The sequence below is a fragment of the Netta rufina genome (genome assembly GCF_964035555.1).
Source record: "Netta rufina genome assembly, chromosome: 17".
In the NCBI taxonomy this organism is placed as follows: Eukaryota; Metazoa; Chordata; class Aves; order Anseriformes; family Anatidae; genus Netta; species Netta rufina.
In genome coordinates this window covers 7,472,712-7,494,747 of record NC_140141.1, presented here as the reverse complement: position 1 = coordinate 7,494,747, position 22,036 = coordinate 7,472,712, and the positions used below count along the sequence as shown (strand labels likewise).

General features: G+C 37.1%; 2 protein-coding genes across 2 annotated transcripts in view; one reads left to right on the top strand and one right to left on the bottom strand.

The window, feature by feature from the left end:
• The window catches only part of RSPH14 (radial spoke head 14 homolog), a gene marked incomplete at both ends in the record, with an annotated part of 91,324 nt that overhangs the window by 20,120 nt on the left and 49,168 nt on the right, over nt 1–22,036 (bottom strand). The gene's annotated exons all lie outside the window — the stretch shown is intronic.
• GNAZ (G protein subunit alpha z) overlaps nt 19,332–22,036 on the top strand; it is a gene marked incomplete at both ends in the record, with an annotated part of 41,392 nt that continues 38,687 nt past the window's right edge. The window contains one exon of the mRNA XM_084297018.1: nt 19,332–20,054. Coding sequence (XP_084153144.1) covers nt 19,332–20,054 — 723 coding nt within the window. The remainder of the gene's footprint in view (nt 20,055–22,036) is intronic.

Genomic DNA, 22,036 nt, shown 5'->3' with positions numbered 1-22,036 from the left:
ACCAAACTATATTTCGATCACTATCTTAGACTGAGATGAACTGACCTCTGGAAATGACCGTTTGTCCCACTGGCTACAAAAGAAGCAGCGGGACTAGCTGAGAGGTAGCCACCTACGTGCATATGCTCAATCTGGACAAATGAGTGCCACTCTTATTGTCTATATTGTATTGCATTAACCAATTTTAACTATGTAATTATGATGACATTTTCGCGTTTTATCACAAATGTTTAATAACATAGTATTACTCCCACCCCTACCTAACAACCCTGTTTTATTTGATAGTACCTAGGCTAGCAGACTATTTTCTTCCTCTAACCGTATCTTAATAATGCCATTTTACTGTGGAGGAAGGACTCCGCTCAAATAGTATAGTAACACAGGTCTTTTATCCATTTTTTCCTACTACTATGGGTAGTAATTGTAGCATGCGTTCCCAATGTGTTTCAACCCTTATTTTGCATGCCTGCTTTCTGTATTTTCCAACCTTATTGAGACAATTTGGGATAACTACCTTTATCTTCCCCAAACACAGTGACACAAATACAGACAGCACATCAAATGTTGATGCACAAACACAGTTGACACAGTTGTGTTGTGAAAAGAAAAAACACAATGAAACTGTATTGTAATCAATTCAGATGAAAGTGTCATGGCATGGTAACAGAAACACAGCTGGATGTTTAGCTCTGAGAGGGCTTTCTGTTTGGATAGGGTAAGTACCTGGTTATTATATCTCTTCCTTTAAAAGAGAAATACACATATGATTCAGGAGAATACTTAAGTATTATGCAGGGGATGTCTTGTTGAAAATAATACAGTTCATGTCACTGTTTTGCTGGTTTTTTTTTTTATTACATTTTTTTTCCTCTGGGTACCTATCAGCCCAAGGCATAAAATTTGAATATTTCATATGTATAAACAAAATATTATTTTATTTGGATAGAGGTATATAATAACCATTTACACGTATAGGTAAATTAGACTTATTTTTCTGACTGGATAAGGAAAGAAAGTATACCAGCTGTTGACTGTCCCCAGTATTTATGCTCTGGCAGAAGATTTAAACTGATATCACTTATGACTTTTTTATTTATTGTAAATAAATAAAATCTATATGTAAAGTAATGCATATGATATTAATCAAATCCATTCTAAACTAAAATATACAAGAATAAATTCTGTTGCACTAGAGCATCTCCCTGTATTGCTAGTGAGTTGACAGTGTCCTTCAAAATACCTTTACTGCAACTGGCTCTTGGTAGGAAGATTTTCTCTCAAGATGCCTTTCAGTGCTTGGTCTTTTAATTTTGGCAGAGTCAGAGAGCTAAAATAGAAGCCATTTTGTAACTGGCAGATATTTTTATATTTTTACAATTGGTAAGAAGGTATTGTGCTTTCATTTTGTATTGCTCAGTAATGGTAGACTCTCTCCTTAAACAGTAATTTCAGAGACATGTTTTTACCTCCTTTTCAATCCATTTATGTCCGTGAACAGATAAACTTACCTTAATTTGTAATTCAGTGACATTTATGATGGTATTTCAAATTCTAAGTTTAGCTTACTTCAAATTTGAACAATTGTTCTATTATCATATTGTTTCCATTCCCTGACTTGATGTGCATAAGTCCTCTGCTGTGAATGTTCCCAAAAGCAGATCTGAACTTTGCCTCATGACTGTGATTACGTATGTATAAAGTTTGTTTTCTTTGCAAGTGTGTTCGCAAAAACACACAGAATACCGAAGCCTTTCTACAATTTTTGTAAGTTATGGGAAAAAATACTTGGATGCTAATTTTAACAATGTATTAATTCAAGGGATTAGAGATTGTTTGTTGTTTCAAATACGGTCAGATTTTAGACTGAAATGCACAGTTCCTATATCAGTACAATAGTCTTTGATTCCACAGGTCGATTAAATATATAGTGGTCTAAAAACATGAAAATATCAGGCATCAGCATCAACAAGAAGTAGGAATCTCTGTCTTAACACTGCAAATGACAATTCTCCATTTTTGCAAAGAGGACTGATTATACACTGCCATCCTGAGCAATTCTATGTAACAGAAGTTAAAACAGTGGTGAAGTAATAGCCTACCACTAAGAAAAAGAACTCAGTTTATTGGTTCTGATACAGTCCTGTTCTCTGCCAGTGCAAGTGGGTTATTAAATGGGAAAATTAAATGCTGACAGAGAATATTCCCGTGGTCTGTGACAAGAAAAGTGTCTCTCCATGTCGTGTTGTTGGCCTAGCAACTCTTCACTTCTTCTCACTTCTGCAGCCAAGGAAACCAAGAACAGCCACTGCTATCATGGCCTCATGGGATCATACCTGGAAACTTCTAATTCATGCTGAGGTACAGACAGCTCTAAAATGAAGGTTGGATCATGAAAAAACATTTTCCCAAATTCATATCTTAAACTAAGCATACTGGACTAGAACTATCTGAGATTCTCTGTATTTTTGACTAATTCATATTGCTTTTCCAGTCATGTCTTCTGATCCTGGCAAACAGTGAATGCCGAATAGAAAATACTGCAATATCCTAATTCAGAAATTATTTAGGCAGGATATTTTTTGTAAGAACTGATCTGAAAGAAATGTGTAGTGCCTATTATATCAAAAATATACTTTAAAAGGAAAGTTGGACACACAATTACATGGAACTCTAGAATTATACTATGAAGTTAATTAACAAATGATAGGTGAACTTCTCAGTGAGCAGAACAATCATCTTCCTTCTTACCAAACTCTTAGAATGATTCTACTAATAACGTTATTTTATTCTGGGAGAATTTCATGCAAGTCACATTCAAGTGAGTACAAAGACTGCAAAGTGCTCTTCCATGACCCTATGGTCTATATTGCTTCTGTACTTTTCCACCAGTCTTACATAAGAATCAAATGGAAAAGGCTGACTAAATGGAAGTTTATAGTACCCCACAAAAAAACGCCTCTAAGATGGACAAGCAATTAACAATTACCCAGTATCATCTATAGGACTACCTTTGAAATAAAGGAAAACAAAACGAAAGAAAAAACACCCTGTTCATGAAAACATTTGTATTTAAATGCTTAAAAATAATTTTGGTTGATATTATCAGGGCAGTGGCCAACTGAAAAAGCAAGAGTTCTTGTTCTTTCCCATTAGTGGGAAAGCACAGGAAAGCCCATGAAAACCTATGCAGTTCTCATTCCATACTCAGCCTGTAATTCTGAACTAGAGAGCTTTTATTAGGCTAGGGATGCCTCCCTGTGTTATCCTGAATAAGCTTACCAAATGAGCTGACTGGAGACAAATGATAAGTTTGGCTGTCAGAACAAAGAAAGGCTAAATTTGATTTAAAATCTGAATGAATGTAAGAACTCTTGCTGGGGTATGACTTGTTAGTCCTCACTGAAAATAACTTTGGGGTAAAATAATTGAGGTGTTTTCCTTCCTCCTGCTGTCAAATTCTTGTTGAATAACAGTCCTCTGATCACAACTAATAAAAATGCCATTAAAGGCATCTCATGTTACATGGTCAGCAAAATAGTACAGATTTACACTGGGCAAATATTTTAATTATTTTGAAAAGTATTTTTAAAAATAAAATTTGAACTTTGTATATGCTTGTATTTGATTTGTATGTCAGAGTAAATGTGATACATAGAATGTGTACAGTTCCCCCAAATTAATCTGTTTTCATCTACTTTATGGTGAAACATGATAATATTATCAGAGAGAATTTCAAACATACTGTTTTGATCAAACATATCATTTTGGTATTCTTGGACAGTATCTTACTCTTGGTGTTGCTTGTCTCCATATATAGGTAGTCTGTGATTAATCCAAGCTTATCTATATGACTGTTATTTTGGATTCTGGATGCTTAATGTTCTCATGATTTATCAGTCAAGAATTATTCACAGAACTCATCGAAAGCTTACATAAACAAGTCAATTCAAGAAAATAATAAAGTGCTTGTAAATGTTTATGTAAAGGAGGCCAGATGGAATGCTGTCAATCTATAATGGCACTGTTCATATTCAGCAATGAAATATGATGTGCAAATGGAATTTTTTTAGACATGTTGTTTATTATCTGTCTTTACGTAAGTTGTGAAGAAGACAGATCTGATGGAGTTAGATTAAGAGCCATCAACCTCATCACCTGGTTCACTTGGTGTCTGCATCTATTTTGTCAGAATCATCAATTATAGATTCCGTATTTTTTTAAATATAACTTAAAATGGTATTTCAGAGTTATCTAGTTATAAAATCCCTATGAATACTATTTTTTTTTCTACAAATAAATTCTCCAGCTTGTATTAGAATTGGCCAGAGGCAGGTGGAGATCTAGAGAATACAAGCAGTACAAAGTTCATATTTAAAAGATTTCAGAAAACAGTATTTCACCTTAATGGACAAACCCTACTCTGCAACCAACACAAAAAATGTGAAGGGACAGCTAAAGCTATTCGTATCCAGAGCACCCATTTACACTACCTCATGGCAGATACGAGAAAAACTTGTACCTCCTTCTTAAGGACTGACAAAAAACATCTCCAGAAAGACAAGGTGACAAAATCTGTATTTTGATGACACACGTAAATACCTGAGGTGTGGGAGACAGAGGGATTTGGCCAACCTCTTTTCAGTGGTTTGTGGGGTCAGGACAAGGAGTAATGGTCACAAGATAGAGCACAGGAAGTTCTGCACCAACATGCGAAAGAACTTCTTCACGGTGAGGGTGACGGATCACTGGAACAGGCTGCGCAGGGAGGTTGTGGAGTCTCCTTCTCTGGAGATATTTAAGGCCCATCTGGATGTCTACCTGGGCAGCCTGCTCTAAGGAACCTGCTTTGGCAAGGGGGTTGGATCCGATGATCTTTCGAGGTCCCTTCTAACCCCTTCAGTTTTGTGATTCTGTGATCTACTGTCTTGTTCTGTTACTTCTATGCCATTCCTGTGTCTCTAAAACAACAAGCTTAGGGATATGGTTTAGTGGGGACTGCTAGCGTTAGGTCAGAGGTTGGACTCGATGATCTTGAGGTCTCTTCCAACCTAGAAATTCTGTGATTCTGTGAAAAGTATTTAAAACTTATAGTGGATATTTCCCTAATGTGTGGAACCTTCAGTAGGCAAAGGCATGACTCAAATTGTTTGTAGTTTTCCTCCTGAAGTACTTGGTGCAAAAGATAGCTTGGGAGGAGGAGACTGCTAGTGGGTGTGATTTCAGTGGCACTGCCTCTTAATGGGATTGCTGCCAGCTGGTAGAGCTTGAAATAAAATTCCAATTGCTTTAAGGTGGGTGAAGTGTTTAGCTATTTCTTTCATTTGTCTGCCTTTGGAGGAGGTAGGAAAATGCCTGATGAGGTATTTTCCTTGTGCTGAGGGGTAAGAAATTTTATATTTCTTGTTTTCTAGAATACTTTGAGCTTTTTGGGTTGATATTACATAAGGACTTATTACTTGTAAGAACAATTGTGTGAGGAATTTTCAGTCTTGCAACGGTAAAGGTGCAAAAGCTGTTTAAGAGTCACTGAAGGCATCAAAAGGCAGTATTCATCTTTTCCTAGTTATGATACTGGCTTCAATATCTCAACTTAAAAGTCTTGAGATGTGCTGTAAATGAACCACAGCATACTGCAATCTATGTTCTTACTTTTAAGTACAATTACCCTGAAAGGCTATGGGTGGTTATCAGGCAAGAACTGGTGTGATATGTAACCAGGGGTAGCTGAGAACAAACAACTGTAAATGCAGACAACCTCCCCACCCTGCCCCTAGCTGAGTAATCTGAATGCTGGAAGAATACAAGGATAGCTCTGAGACCAAAGTTTTTAAGACAAACTATTACTCTGTTATCCATTGTGCGTATTGTCCCCTAGAGGGTAAACTTGTTTTGAGGGTTTAAAGTGAATTTGGAAGCTGGAATCCATCTTGCTGCAATAGTTTCTGTACTGTTTTGACCTACTATGCCTACTACTAATACCAGAAATGAGAATTGAAAAACCTAAGGATTTATTGCTGAATAATGAATAAAGGCTAGATTAGCACCTTTCAGCTTTAAGATAATTTTAGGTAGTATCACAGCTATTTGAGTCAAAAAGAGATGTCAATGAGCATAAAGAGCAAGAAGAACAACCATTTGAAATCTTGCTGTTAAGACTGGTACTGTGTGCTTACAGTCATGTCTTTGTCTGGCTTGTGAAACTCTTACTTAAGCTCTTCATAATGCTAAATGCAGGAAAAAAACTATAAATTAGTCCTTATGATTGTTAAATGTAGCAGTAGATCAGTTCTTAGTACTTGATTCAAGAGCTTATTTTAGACAAAAATGAATGAAATAAGGATCACAAAATGGTGAGATAACTAAGTACCTTTGAAGACAAGGAGATAATGCTGGTTGAGGTGTGAGACAAAAGGAAACTTTTCTGACCTCAACATAGGACAACTTGTACAACAAGTGAGAGATGATTTTCAGACAGAACAAAAGCAAACTGTAACAGGGGAAAAATATCTGAATGCTGAAAACATGCTCATGTACAACTCAAACTTGAGTAGCAGTAGTAATTACCACTCTTATTTCATGTTACTAAAACACCAAAATAATCCTGTGTCACAAAGTCTAGAACTAAAATTGCTACTACTAATAGTAGTAGTCCAGTTACCAGTGCACAGGTGAAGAATAACAAAATGTATGGTCGAGGAAAAAATGTGATTATATGTTTTTTTTTTCTGTTGTTAGAGATGAACCAAAATCCACTGTATGTTTTAAGGTTTGGGGAAAAGTAACTACATGTATTTATAGGCTTGCTTGAGGCTGAAAAAGACAGCATTGTACAGCCAAATCTAAACCATGGCACTCCTAAATTGCTACAGCTACCCAGATAACGAGTCCATGCAAGCTTCCTCAGAAGATAGGCTTAGGAGGAAATGCTTCACTCAGAGGGCAGTGAGGCACTGGCACAGGCTGCCCAGAGAATCTGTGGCTGCCCTATCCCTGGAGGTATTCAAGGCCAGGTTGGACGAGACCCTGGACAACGTGATCTAGTGGGTGGCATCCCTGCCCATGGCAGGGGGTTGGCACTAGGTGGTTTTTAAGGTCCCTTCCATCCCAAGCTGTTCTCTGATTCTATGATACGATGACTAGACTTAGCAGTTCATTTCGCTACCTATGGAGTTTAAAAGTACTGAACATTAACTAATAGACAATATCTACTCTCTTATTTTAGTTATAGACAAAAATCTTATTCTTGGAATTACATGAAAGTGATCAGTGCTATTGCGATTAAGTGTGTATAGCCCTAAGAATGTGTGAAAGTATCCTGAGTGTTTTTGTCATCTCATGACCAAACTCTCTACGGTCAGATTTGTTCAGGCCTAGTCAATCTTAAAAGAACAAATGTTACAGAATACATACCAACAGAATCTAGGCTTGGAACATGTGCATGTAGATAGAAATGAATCTTAAGATGCGATGATACTGATCATGCTTTGTATCTCCTAATAATACAGTAAATGATGAGATCATATAGAAAGCTGGAGCTGAAAGTTTGACTGTTCATATCTATTCTTAAAAAAAAAAAAAAAAATTTAAGCTGTGGATATTCATACACAAGAAGAGTGTGAATCATGCACTAAATAGTAATTTTTCATCAGTAAAACTCCCTTCATTGCTAGCATTTAAGTAACCTGCCAGCAATATTTTAAAATACAAAGCAACACATTTACTTCTGTCCTGTTGGTGAAAACAAGGTACAGACTCGTATCGATGCCCACGGAAGTCAACTAAAATCCTTCCTTTCATGGTTGGTAGATCATAACCATAGCACTTCATTCTTATTTTTCCCTTATACAATAGCAGTGGTATTTTTTTCTGCTGAGGAAGAAATGGGAATGTTCCCACTCTGAAGTATTGCTTATTTTAGGCTGCCATTGCAGCACAACTACTTAAACAGAGTTCCTCCAGCTCTTATTGCAACCTCATTTAGTGCTAACTAGGAATATTCTTGATCTTAGTAGAAAAAATGAGGTTGAACATGGAAAAAATCCCTAACATATTTAAGAAATTTACATCTCTTCAGGGGATGAGCTGTGAAAAATGTGCTAAGAGTATTGCTAGAGTTGTTTGCACTGAATTTAAGCCATAAGAGTGCTCACTGTCCTTCATCATTCAAGGCTAAACTCATTTGTAGTACTACCTTATACATAAAATGTTATGCATCTAGATGACAAAGCAAAATGTACAAAAACAACTAGCTTAGATTTTTAAACCAGGAGCTAATTGGCTGTTGTGTGATGCTGTAGTGATATGTTAAACACTTCTGGTTGCAGAGCTACATGTATGTTCTGTGATGTAGAAGTACATCTGCTTTTTAGATTGTGTTTGATATGAAATTGTTTTGCACCCAGATCATGGACAACTTCATTCAGCTTGTTTTAAATAAATAAAAGCTCCTTTGGATTAGAGGGAGCGTAACTATGGTAAGGGCTCAGCTCTCTGAGGTGTATCTGCTGAAGCTCTTGCATGCAGCAGGATTGTAATGCTGTCAAAGCTTCTGAATTTCAAAAGAGAAGCAGAATGAGACCATGCGTAGGCTGCAGCTGTAATCTGTGCTTGGTAGCATACGAGTCCTTTCCCATGAGTCACATTTTACAGAACAGTGGATTCTGTTTAGCCTGGTGTGTGTGTGCGCATGCCATGTGTTTGTTGTTGTTGTTGTCCTGGGCTGTGATCTAATACTTCTTCCATGCCTTATCTCCCCTTCTGAGGATAAACTCATGTTTAATTTGAATTGTTAAGATGGAACCTAGGAAATCGACAATTCCCTTCTGATATAGCTCATATGATTAACATCATATGTGGCACAAGGCTGGAAATGACTCTCTAACCTACCCACCAAATTGATTGTTGATAACAGCCCTGTCCCTTATGCTGATATTTGCACCATTTCTTCCTTTCTTTCTCCTGTTGTGTGAAGAACAGCACTTTTACGCAATGTTATGTCTTGCTGTGAGGATGATAGCTTCAGCATGTTTGTCAGGTTTACTTTACGTTCTTCCCTAAATCAGAGATCATCATGACAATGATTGGCTTTATTCTTTTGTGGTCTTGCTTTCTCTTCTACTCCTTTCCATTTGGATCAGCTCTTTGCCCTTCTTGTATTGCGTTGCTCTTTCTTCTCATGCTTTTTAAGCTCTCTCTGAACTCCCGTATGCTGTTCTCGTACTTCCAATATTCCTTTTTCGACTTCAGCACTTGTTGATAGTTTGCTGCTCCTGCATACTCATTCAACCTATGTCTGTTTTTTTTTTTTTTTTTTTTCCCACTTCTGTGAAACATTACTCATTCTCTGTTGCTTGGTTCCCAACTTTAACTATCACATTTCCAGTCCATTCATCCCATGCTTTCACACAGCCTTTTTGTGAATTCATTGTTGATTGCTTCTACTGAAACTTTCTTATTTCACTTTCCTCCTTCCAAAACTTTGCTCTGTCTCTCATTGCAAGGTCTACCTCCAGCCTTTAATCACTCTTGGCAATGGCTTTTCTTCCAGCTAAACCATTCTGGCAGAAAGCTGATGACCCAAATGACTCTTTCCACTGTAGATTCATTCTTTCCTCCTTTTATTTTTCTAGTGTAATTAAATTCCATACGTGCAGATCCATCTTTACAAGTTCTGAGTCAATCCTTGTCTACCAGCTTTTTTTCTTCACTGTACGAATTCCTCCTGATTTTGTCTAATATGACATAGTAAAATGTATCCATCCATTCCTCTCAGCATGCCTTTCCTTCTCTTCCTATTCCTTCCCTGTTCTTTTCATAGACATGGAAGTTTCTTGGCTTATGTGTTTATATATTGTTTTCAGTTTGCCCTATACATCTTTCTTGGCTTCTGTGACATTCTCTCCCATTCTTTGCCTTAATCTTTGCCTCTTGTCTGGTTTCTTTCTCTTAAACGTACAAGCACAACTGTGATTTTTTTTTTCTCCTGTATGGTGTTATCAAAGATACTTTCCTAATCATCACGACAGATAAAATTCATCTGTTGTTTCCATAGCTCCTATTTACTGGAGCACCTTTTCCTTGCCTCTTGCTTGGACTAGAGCTTCAATCTTTGACTCTTCGCTGGCTGTTTAAATCCTATAACTTCTAAAACAAACAAAGCCCCCTTCTTTTCAGGACACTGTTATATGTACCCAGGCTCTCAGATTCCTACTAAATTCTAGATTCTGATTTTGACCTCTTGCTAGGTTGCATTTGTCATTGGAACAGTTTATTACAAACATGTTTTTGCTCTCTTATGTGGCCTCTTATGCACAGGCAGAGAAACTTCCTTTTACAAGGTTATATTGTAATCTTGTTTCAAATCCCTCTAATTTTCTCCTGCTCTAACACAATTTCCCCCTGCTTTCAAAAGTTATTGCATGCAGTAAGGTTGAGCAAGTAATAGCAAACTTGCTACTGCATTCATGACCAAACTAAATGTTTACTTTTTTTTAATGTAATAAAGTCATCCACTTAAGCTCTGTAAGACTCCTAAACCTCAACCCCCTTTTCCAGTGGTGTATGAGTCTTAGTTCATGAATAGCCCACCTCCACTACAATAACACAGATGATAAAAACTACATAAGAACTCTAATGAAACCATGACCTATGCTGCTGTCATCACCTGAGCTGCTTACAAAACACTGATGCTAGCACTGAGTGGATGCTGCTTTTCATTTGTTGCTGTGTTACAAATTTTTAAACGGGCCTGATGTTTGTATGTCCCTAAAGCAGCTGCCATGTGTGTTGTTTCTTCTCTCCCTTGTCTAGCAGCCAGCATTTCCTGCACACCCACTGTTAGACACACTGTAATATTCTTGTAATATTTCATTCTTTATGGAAGTCTAAAGGTCAATTCTAAAATGACTGCTGTGGGAGAGTCTGGTCTTAGTTAAATCACTATGAAGCACAGGAGATTCTGTACGCAGTCACTGACACCACTACTTTCATCAACGCAACTCAGAACAGAACTGTTGTATTTTTGGCTCTGTCCAAGAAGCAGCTGGTGTTACATACTGGTTGTGTTGACACTGCTTCTCTCTTTTTCACACTAGTTTGGGGTTGTTTGGACTTGCTAAAACAGGTCATGACTTAAAATGCCTACCAGGTGGTGATAGTATTTTTGGTATTAATGCTTTATATGATTTATTTCCCACGTCCTGAAGGAAACAAGGTATGTGTAGTTATCAGGCAAAATAACTAATTAGTACTTGTACTCTAATGTGATCTTGATCTTAGCTGCACTGGTGCAAACGTGAATGCCGTTAACTACAGATTACAATCTAGCCTTGTAAAAATAGGCGTTGAATACTTGGTTTATAGAGTATACTTTGTTTTCAGTATCAACTCATGTTTCTCTAAAACTTGGATGGAGACTACATGCTAAACTTTGATGGGATTGATATGGTTAGCTAGTGGACACCATTGACTAGCATAACTTGTATTTGGATACTGCTGAAGAACGTGGGATGTTTCCCAAACTAAAGAGAAAGATGGGATGTTTATGCTTACAAATATATAATAGATTTTCTTCAGTGAGATGCTATATTCTATCAGTGAAGCCTACATACTGATAGGTATACAAGGACTGCATGGAGTACTCACTTACTCTGGGTTCTCTGCGAGTACCCTGCAAAACTTCCTTCTGATATGTATGCCCAGGTGGCAATTCTAGAAGGTCTGAGTATTTATATAAAATCGCAATGAGAATTAGCAGATGAGAACTGTAAGCAGTAGTTCCTGCTGTTGGAAGGTAGTAGGGAGATGAGGCTCAATTTCTTAGAGATCATGATGGATCAAGTGAAAAAAGATGACTTTGTTTAATATGTTCGTATATATTAAAAACAGCTACTATTACAGTTGCATTTTCTGATCACAAGCAGTACCTCTAGTTGGGCATCTAAGAAACAAAAATCACAAGCTACGACCTTTGAAAAGATAGACTTGAGTGAATGAACAGCACAAAGAGCCACCATGGCAAAAGAAGGTAGAACTCAGTAGTCCAGCTCGGCATAGGGTTAATTAAATCATGACTGTAACTTCTTTCTTCAGTCATTTGACTAATTGGATATGCATTTTAACTGCAGTAACAAACTATAAAGACGACAGCTTTCTCTGCTGCGTTCTCTTGTTAGATCATTAGATCCGATCCAACCTCTGTTTTGGATGGCACTATAATGTATGAATATGTAATTAAAACTTTTGCTGTAACTAATACATATAACTTTTGGTATTTGAATATTAATCCTTAATATTCTTCTAAGATATCTTAAATTTCACAAAGGATATTCTCCAATATAGCAAGCTAAACTAGATTCTACCACAAGATGACAGCCTGATATCTGTACAGCTCAGTTTCAATTTGAAACTCTTGGATTCAAAGGAAAAGGTGAATATCGTTAATAATAGGATGTTACCTTTGTGTGGAAAGATAGAGCATCAGGGATTTTCACAAATACTTGCAGGCAAGAAGTACGTGATCGGACTGGTTTATGCTCTTGGCTCTGGAGTCAAAGACATTCTAGTGGATAAGAAATATTTCTGATTTTCCTTACTATAAAGTCTTTTCCCTTCATTTTCTCTCATTTTTTTCATAAACATCTAGACTGTCTAGTCCAATTTCTCTTGTTGTACATGTTCTATTTGGAAATGAATCTAATCCAGCTAAAACTAAAATTTTGGAAGGTCTCTAACTTCCTGCTTTGTGAGAATAGCAAAGACACATCCACACCACAGAGCTCAACTTCTGTAATGTGATATTCCTGGCTCAAAGTTTGGAGGCTTAGAAGGGTTTTAAAGAGAAGTTCTCAACTTCTTCAGCACAGACAAAACAATTATTTTTTTTTTTTTCCCCAGGCACTCTATCCAGAAGTGCCCAAGCCATTTTCCTTTAAATAAGAATTTTTCATAATTATTTAAGGGTAGAGATCTGCAAATATTTATTTATTTTGCCAACTGCAAAAAGTTGCATTGTCAAATAAGAGGATTCACAAAGAAAAAAAATCTGTATTTTTGTTCATTTAGCTTTTCTCCTTTCTTCTTCTAGACTTCAAAAGTAGTTGAAGGATAATGTTAGTAAAGTTTGTGGCTGCTGTAAAAAAGCAATTTTATTCTGAAATAAACAGACTTGAATTACTTACATTAAATAGTAAACTAACTTCTGTGAAATTATTTCAACTCTAAATTTGTACTGCATGAGTGTCTGGACATCTGTTCTGGATTTAAAATTCTGATTTGACTTTGCCATTTTTTGTTAGCTTCGGTTCCTATCGAAGTGATGCCTACTTAATAGAACTCTTGGCTTCTTCCTCTGTGAACTACCTTGAGTATTTCCCTGTATATCAAACTCATGTCTTATTCTTTCCTTAATAGTGCAAAAAGTGATTGAAAGTAAAACAAGTAAAAATAAGGTTTTGTTAATGTGCTGGAATCCTCTGAGGATGTGTGAAATCATTAGAAACTGATTACATTGGGTTAGCTTACACTTGTAAGTCTTAAATATGCGCTGTGCTACTTTTTGCTAGATTTGCCTGCATTTGCTTTTAAATGGGTAAGAGCTCAAACAGGGAGGTCTGCTACCTCCAAACTTCCAGTGCAGTATGTTGTTTAAACCAATCCATCTTCCGAGTGTAGATAAAGAAGAAGCAGTAAGAACCAATAAACTACGAAAGTATAGCTTGGCTACGTTTTTTTCTTTTTTCTCTTTGCTCTGGTAGCATACATTCTGAAACACCTGTATTAAGGTGCTGAATTTAAAAAAAAGATGGCTGGCAATTATAACTAAAATGGCTATGGAAAGTTTTGCCACAATTTTCTGAATTTCAATTCACTTTATTAAATTATGTATTACTGGGAAAAACCTTATGCATTATCTGTTTTACTAGGTTCGTTGTATTGCAAAAAGCTGAATAAGATTACACCACCGTCCCTCCATACACACATACAGAGTGTGTGGAGGTAAAGCTAAACTATTAGACTACTTGTACTGGTTATGTTTGAGAGAATATAGTTTTATGTCTGTAATGCCCTCTGAAATTCCTGCTGCTAGCTGCATACTGTGTGCAGTCTCTATATGGACTACGATAGTAACAGCCACTGGCAATATCCTAAGCCTAGGAGCCACTTCCTTTCAATAAAATCCTGGGGAAGGGGCATCTTTCAGGGTAGCTTGACAGTCTACTAACGTGCTAGTAGCTAACACAAAAAGAGACAGTACTTGGCTCTTTCCTTAGGGAAGTTCTCACAACTTGCTGTAGTTTTGGTGCCATTCCTCCCAATTACTCTGGAACACACTGAGGGAAGAGATAAGGGGTAGGGCTGCAAACACAATTTGAGCAAGACAGAAGTGATGGATGGGGGGAAAAAGAGGAAAACTGGGTATGAAAGCAGCAATAATGCCTGCTTTATTGTCTATGAAAGTATGGACAGAAGTACATGCTAGTCTGTTTGGTTAAATGGGTTTCAATAGATTTATATAATTGACCAGTGCAGAATTCTGCTCGAGTAGTGTTCCCACTCCAAAAATGAACTTTACTAACTGAAATAGATCCCTGTTAGTCTAGGGCGTGTTAATTTTCTCTTGTGGGAAGAGATACCCATTAAGCTATGACAAGGTAGCCCACATATATCATCAGATTGAACAAATATGTTTTGTCAGTGAAAGGCATATATGTTGGTTTAGATGCTCATATACAGCACAATGTGGTCATTCAAAGATTAAAGGTTTTTAAAGTAAATTTAGACAGACGTGTGCACTGTGAAAGGAGACAATATCACTTTCCATTAAAGTAACCGAAAAGGCTTTTATGTAATCAGGAACTTAAAGCCATTAAACACTTGCATTTTTAATATGAAATATGATTTAAAACAGAACAAAATCTAGGCTACTTATTTTCCTGTATTACAAGTGTATTCTAAGAAATAGCAAAACTGTTAAAATAAAGTTAATCTGCATGTAGCCAGAACAATAAATGCAGTTTACAAAATAGTTTATTTAAAAAGAAGAAAAAAAAAAAAAGAAAAAATTCATGAAGTAGCAACTATGAATGTGGAAGATGCTGTTCAGTGCCAGTGGGAAAGCTTAATATTCTTACTGTAGTTAACTGTATTATTGCCTTGTAAAACAGGAGCAGTGATACTGTTTCTTAGTAATCACCTCACTGTATTCCTACTTGACACAGTGACAAAAATCATAGGAATATATGTGATAGGAGTGACTAGAAGTAAAGAAAATGGAAACTGAGTACTGTGAAACTGTTTTACGCAATGTTTACATACTCCAGGGTGTCCCTACAGTAAGGAGGTGCTACTCTCTTTTTCTGTTATTGCTTATTTATTAATGCCAAATAAAATAACCACATGGTGTTACATATCATTTATGAACAAGTTCTTCATATGTTAATTTCATTCTGAAGTGCAAAGGGAAGTAAATTTTATAACTAGTTAAATAACCATAGCTGATATTAAGACTTGTAGCATTTTAGATCAGGTGGTATTGCATTTAGAGCAAAAGACTTAAACCTCTTTAAATTGAAGGTACCCAAAATGCTTAAATTACAAGTCTGCCCATGCACTGTGGTTCATATACAAGCACTCTGAACTGTCATGTGGAGGTAACCTTATGTATAGATTGGACAGCTAGTTTAGAACAACTGAGATTAAGATTGTCATGGTTCATTTTTGGAGTTGGCTGCTGTAAAAGGCTCGTTGTAGCATAACTGATTTTATGCACATGGATTTGGGATGGATTTGCAGGCAGGTGTTAGACCATGGAAATTAAAAGAAACCTCGTAGGAAGGCAGCAAGGAAGAAGATTTTCTTATGTTCCTTTTTTTTTTTTTTTTTTTTTACTCGAGTTCTATTAACCTTTTTCAATATAATGCTCTTCTCAGTACAATGGTACCAATTCATTCTGACCTGTGCTGACTCATCCTGGTAGTCATGAGTTTTATCCAGGTCTACACTGGTTCAACTATATATCTGCCTTAAGCAGGGTTAGAGTTAGGAAGGGATTTAAAGATAAATATAGAATCAGTGAAAGTATTTAAGAGTGAATGATAGCAAGCTCAACTGTCCCAGGCTAATGTCTCAAGAAACTTCAGGACCAAATCCATAAAACTCAGCCATTGAAGCTGCCCAGTCTTTACACCTTTCACTTTGATGCAAAGGAATTAACGATGATTGTTTTGCTTGTCCTTTTGTACGCACATGCTTCACATCATCTATGTATTGAAAACTGCTGAAGAGGGATGCATTGTGTTGGGAGAACCTGCCTGGTGCCAAGATGCTGTTACGGAACTGTAGACCCCAGGAACGCATAGCTGTGAGGACTTAGATCTGAAAACAGATGCGTGGACTCTACTTTGCCACGTGCCAGCCCATCATAAACTAGAAGAGATCAGTAAGTTTAAAAATCTCTAGGGAGAAAGCTATGCAAAAGACAGAAACTAAGATTAGGATAGCCCAACTGTGACAATGATTTAATGCATAAATGGCAGAAGAATAGTAATACCTTTTGTTAAATGGGGTAGCCTGAGATCATTACACTTGTTCCTACTACCCGAGGAGTGGAATTCTAGATATATAATTGACTACCTCCACTCTTCCACCCCCCTCCCTCTATAAATGTTCAAAGAAATATGTTTTTTCATGAAAATTTAAGATGCTAGGAAACTAAAACAGCTGAGCTTTATTCTCTCTTTCAACTATACAACCCTTCTTCAGACTGCAGCTGATGTAATTGTCCTTATCTATTTCTGTGAAGCCCCCTTCCCCTCTTGCCCTGAAGAAGCTCTTCTGTTGTACTGTATCTTGAGTAATATCATTTAAATCTAGCTTGAACTATTATTTGGTATAACTCCTCTACTATGGTGGCACTTCTGGGAAGGGTAAAGCAAGATCTTGCTGAAATCCATGGCTGATTTTTGGCAAGATAAATGCAGAATTGAAATTCCCAATAGTGAAACAGTATCCTACAAGGCATGTGCTATAAAACTGTGTTTTAATTAATGTACATTATATTGAAATAGAAGTCGTGTGTTTTTTTTTTTTTCCTCCCAACTACGGCAGTGTGGCCAATTAGGAATGAGATACATCAGGCTGGCAGATAGAAGGTATATCTATAAAAGTGAATCTTATCCCACAATGTAACTGATGTCAGAAAAGGAAAAACACATTGTTAAATCCAGTGCTCCACTGCAAATACTTAACTACACATGATTATTTTTGAGTGCTGAAATATCTTTTGCCCACTAAAAATGCTGTCATTATGCTTAAGAAAGTAAAAGCAAGGTAAGTGACAAACAAAACAAAGCAAGTAGTTTTAGTTCTTTTTTTTTTTTTTTTTTTTTTTTCCCTCATGAAAGCTAGATATTAAATAATCTGGCCTGGATCATTCTCTCCCTTTCCTGTCAGTGTGGAATCATCCTTTTCAGTATGGATTTTGATGCTTTGTCCCATTTACGTTGAAATGCTAGTAAGTTAATGCAGGAAAAACCTCTGAAGAGTTTCTAGGGCAACATTTAAAAGGGAATTTGAGAGACAGTCTTATTAAAATGTCATGGAAATTATATGCCTTTAGTAGAGTTAAGAAAGGGGTCAAAACCTACTCTGAGGGTATGCCAATGGCATGCAGTCTAGTTTGGGGAAAAAAACAAGAATGAAAACCACTGAAGACCCTCCAGATGCAAGCAAGCAGACAGCAGGATAGGTGCCAAAGTGGGCTGAGGTCAGCATGTGATGAGGAGCTGGAAGCTGTGACTTCTGGTACCCAGCATGCTCAGAGCTCAGTGGGAGCAGCAAGCCCTTCCTAGAAAAGAGGCAAGTTGTCACCAATCAGCTGTTAGCAATGTGTTTTCCCTCTGTGAGAGGTAACTGCTTCCTGCTGTTGCCTTTCGCAGAGCTCTAACTAGTAGGCTTAAACCCTAATTTGGGAAATAATAATTGTTCTAAAAATCACTGCAAAGCTTTCACCTCTTGCTTTGGATGGCATTTTCTGTGCTTTTTGTATGAACCTTTTGCCTTCTGGTCATTGTTCACTTTAGCTACCTCTCAGAACTTGTGTAGTAAAAATGGAGGAGAAGAGGCCTAATAACACTATCGCTATGGGAAGAAACTTACAAAGTTTGTCATAGTAGTATATCACTTGATTGATTATGTAAGGTGCAGGCAGTATATTTAACTGTACCAGTGTCCGGGGGAAGGAAGATATGTTGTGGAATTCTGCAAAGATCAGTAACTCTCACAAAATCATGAAGCAAACTTAATCACCTCATTTTGCTTCCTAATTTAGTTACTCAAATGTTCAGTGCAAACAAAACGGAAAAGATGAAAGAAAACTCAGGAGGACATCTGAGTACAAGATATTGATATAAATAGAGAGACTGGGAAAAGTAGTTGTGACTGTTTCATTTTTCTACTTCAGGAAAACCAGTCAGAACAGGACTGTGCAGGAAAAGCACTGCCATAAACTCTTGCTGAGGGAGAAATTGGGACACAGCTCAGCACTGTGTTTTCACGTAGGTTTAGATAATAAAACGCAGAAGGCTTGAAAACGAGATTTGATTTACTATTGTTCAGAAACCACATTTTCTTAGGTCTGCAAGTTTCAGCTGTCACTACATTTTTGCTGGGGTTTTGATTTTTTGCTTTTCTTTACGTATTTTTCCATCTGTAGTTTCTGTTTGGGAAACAGTAGCAAGGAAGCAAAGTTGCTCACTTCATTCATTTTTTCCCCTCATTGTTTGGCAGGTGGAAAGCATAGATTTACTGAGCTGAACTGGATCAGCTGAAGAAGTGGGGGAAGAGAAACAAAAGTACAGCACCACTGAAAAGAGCGTCAGCGCTATCTAGCAGCATCACCACAGCAACCAGAAAATACAATTAGGAGACGAGGGCTAGAGCAGAGAAGGTGAAAGTGCGGCTCCTTACCTTTGGACAGAAGGCAGCAAAATAATTATGCAGAACAGAAAAGAATATTGGATGGACCTAGCCAAACTGTGGCAAAGGGAAGTGTCCCTTCAGTAACAGGAATGTGCCACTGTTTATGCACTGGAAAGGGGAGTGCCATGAGATCTACTGAAGAGACTATTTCTGTGGTTGCTTATCTACACGTGTTTGCATCCCTGCTGGAACTGAATTAGGTGGTACAGGCCTCTTGGACCAGTAGGTATTGGATTTTTTCTGTACAAGGTGTACCTGGCACGAGAGCTGGAAGACACCACAGATCTTTCACGGAGACTTGAAGAAACTGAGACAATCTCCGGCCCTTCCCTTCTGTAACAGCCTGCTATACCATGGGATGTAGGCAAAGCTCTGAGGAGAAAGAGGCAGCGCGGCGGTCCCGGAGGATTGACCGCCACCTGCGCTCTGAAAGTCAGCGACAACGAAGAGAGATCAAGCTCCTTCTCCTGGGTACCAGCAATTCTGGGAAGAGTACTATTGTAAAGCAGATGAAAATCATTCACAGTGGTGGCTTTAACTTGGAGGCTTGCAAGGAATACAAACCTCTGATTATCTATAATGCAATTGACTCCCTCACACGCATCATTCGGGCTCTAGCCACCCTTAAGATAGAATTTCACAATCCTGACAGAGCATATGATGCTGTACAGCTCTTTGCCCTGACGGGCCCAGCTGAGAGCAAGGGCGAGATTACTCCTGAGCTTCTGGGAGTCATGAAACGGCTCTGGGCAGACCCTGGTGTGCAGGAGTGCTTCTGTCGCTCCAACGAGTACCACCTAGAGGATAATGCTGCATACTACTTAAATGACCTAGAAAGGATCGCAGCACTGGACTACATCCCTACAGTGGAAGACATTCTGCGCTCTCGGGACATGACCACGGGGATTGTAGAAAATAAGTTCACCTTCAAAGAGCTGACTTTCAAAATGGTGGATGTGGGTGGACAGAGATCTGAACGCAAAAAATGGATCCACTGTTTTGAGGGGGTTACAGCAATAATTTTCTGTGTGGAGCTGAGTGGATATGACTTGAAGCTGTATGAAGATAACCAAACAGTAAGTGCATCTTCTGCTCCTTATTCCCTTGATATATCTTTTCTGTTCTCCCTCCCCAGTGTTCGGACTCTTCCCTTTGTTTAGACAGTTATCCCAATTGGATAGGTTTTAAAAATGTAATTGTTTGATGTTATTATTGAGGTGCTCCTCAAATGACAGCAGAAATTTTTGGTTTGTGCTTTTTGCTATATGTTCAAGTTTATCTGGTTAAGCATTATTTCAAATATCACTTATGACAGTGTATATCCTTGTGTACAGGATGATTAATTTGGGCATTGTTTTGTGAGTCCTAGGAAACCTTGAATCTAAAATAGTGAAAGTTGTTTCTTTTTTTTTTTCTTTTTGTCTCTAGGATTTTTATCAGGATTTGGGATAACATGAAATTAGTTTTTTTTTTTTTTTTTTTTTTTTTTTTTTAAATCAAATACAGCTTTTAATTAAAATGGAACCTTAAATATAAAATGTTCTTTGCTTTTGTCTATATGGCTGATTTGCCTTGTCCAATGAATAACTACTTCTGTTTAATTCCCCTTTAATGCTATTGTTAGTCTCTGGTTTGCACAGCATGCAAATACAGTAACTATGGAAATATTTAAGCACACTTACATGTACGCAGCTACATATTTGCTATCACATTTACTTTGGTTGAGTTGAACTTCACAGGGTTTTATTTAAACTCTTGTTTGACAGCCTTGTAAAATGTGCTTAAGAGATGGGAGCTTATTAGCTAGAAACATAGAATGATTTTTATCATCTTGTGGTTCCTAAACATGCTCTATTTGCATTTGAAAATAGCCGCCCTTAGGAAGAATTAAAGTCTGTACTGTAAAAGCAAAAAGTTAACTTAAAAAGTTGTTTGCTTATTTTTACTCTTCTGTGAAGTCTTGTCTGTTCAAGATCTGGGTTCTACATACCAATTCCTTCCCCCCCAAACCAGCATAAAATGAGAAGATCACTGAAGATAATACATAAAGCTATTCCCTGCACATCCCATGCACATAGGAAATTGGTTGTTAAAGTATCATTTTATACAATCTATTATAATTATTCATACAATGATGTGAAATTATTTCAATCCATTTGTACTTCTAACTCCGTTGTCAAGGTTTTAGGTTGCCAGTTTCTGGTTGCTAATATAGTTTTTTTTACAGAGTTTTTTTTTTTTTCTTATTTAAAAGGAGCTAAGTGATAAGTTTGAGAAGCAATTATACTTAGGTTTGAACCAAGACTACAGAATAGTTTCCAGAAATAATCCTTTTGTTTTACAAGCTTGCCTTATATGGTTGAATCCCTTTTGCATGCACTTTCTATGATTCTTCAAGGAAAAAAATATTATTGTCAAGAACATTTGCCTAAGCTGAATTTTGACCAAATGTTTCCAATTTATTGCAAATGGAATGCTCGTTATGAGCTCCTAGTTAACATTCTGTCTTACCAGAGAAAATGTTTGTACCTATGAATAGACTTAGAATAGGAAACAGAAACATTTTAGTGAATAAAAATTATGCTGTGGAAGAAAAACGGGCACCTTCATATTTAAGATAATAGTTGACCTTCTCTTCTTGGTAAGAAAATAAGCTATCATGGAAACATCCGAAGATGCCATGTACTTCCCCCCCCAATTTCCCAAACTCGTGATTTAGAATAGCAAGTGAAGTCCAATTGTTTGCAAACACATTAAGCCATCATACTTATCCAGAATAGAAACGTGCACAACAATCCTCTTGATGAATTAAGGGTGAGAAGGGGAGAACTGCACTAATGTGAAACTCTTTTATTCATGATTAAAATGTATTCTAGACTTAGCACCAGACATCACATCTAAATACTATTTGGCACAGGATGTAAGTAACTTTTACGATTTCATGTTTCCTTTCCAGAAAAAATGGCAAATAATGCTTCTAAATCTGAAGGTAGAATATTTACTGAGAACCTAACCTAGCATTTGGATGCTCAATTTGGCTTACTCTAGGTAAAACAGT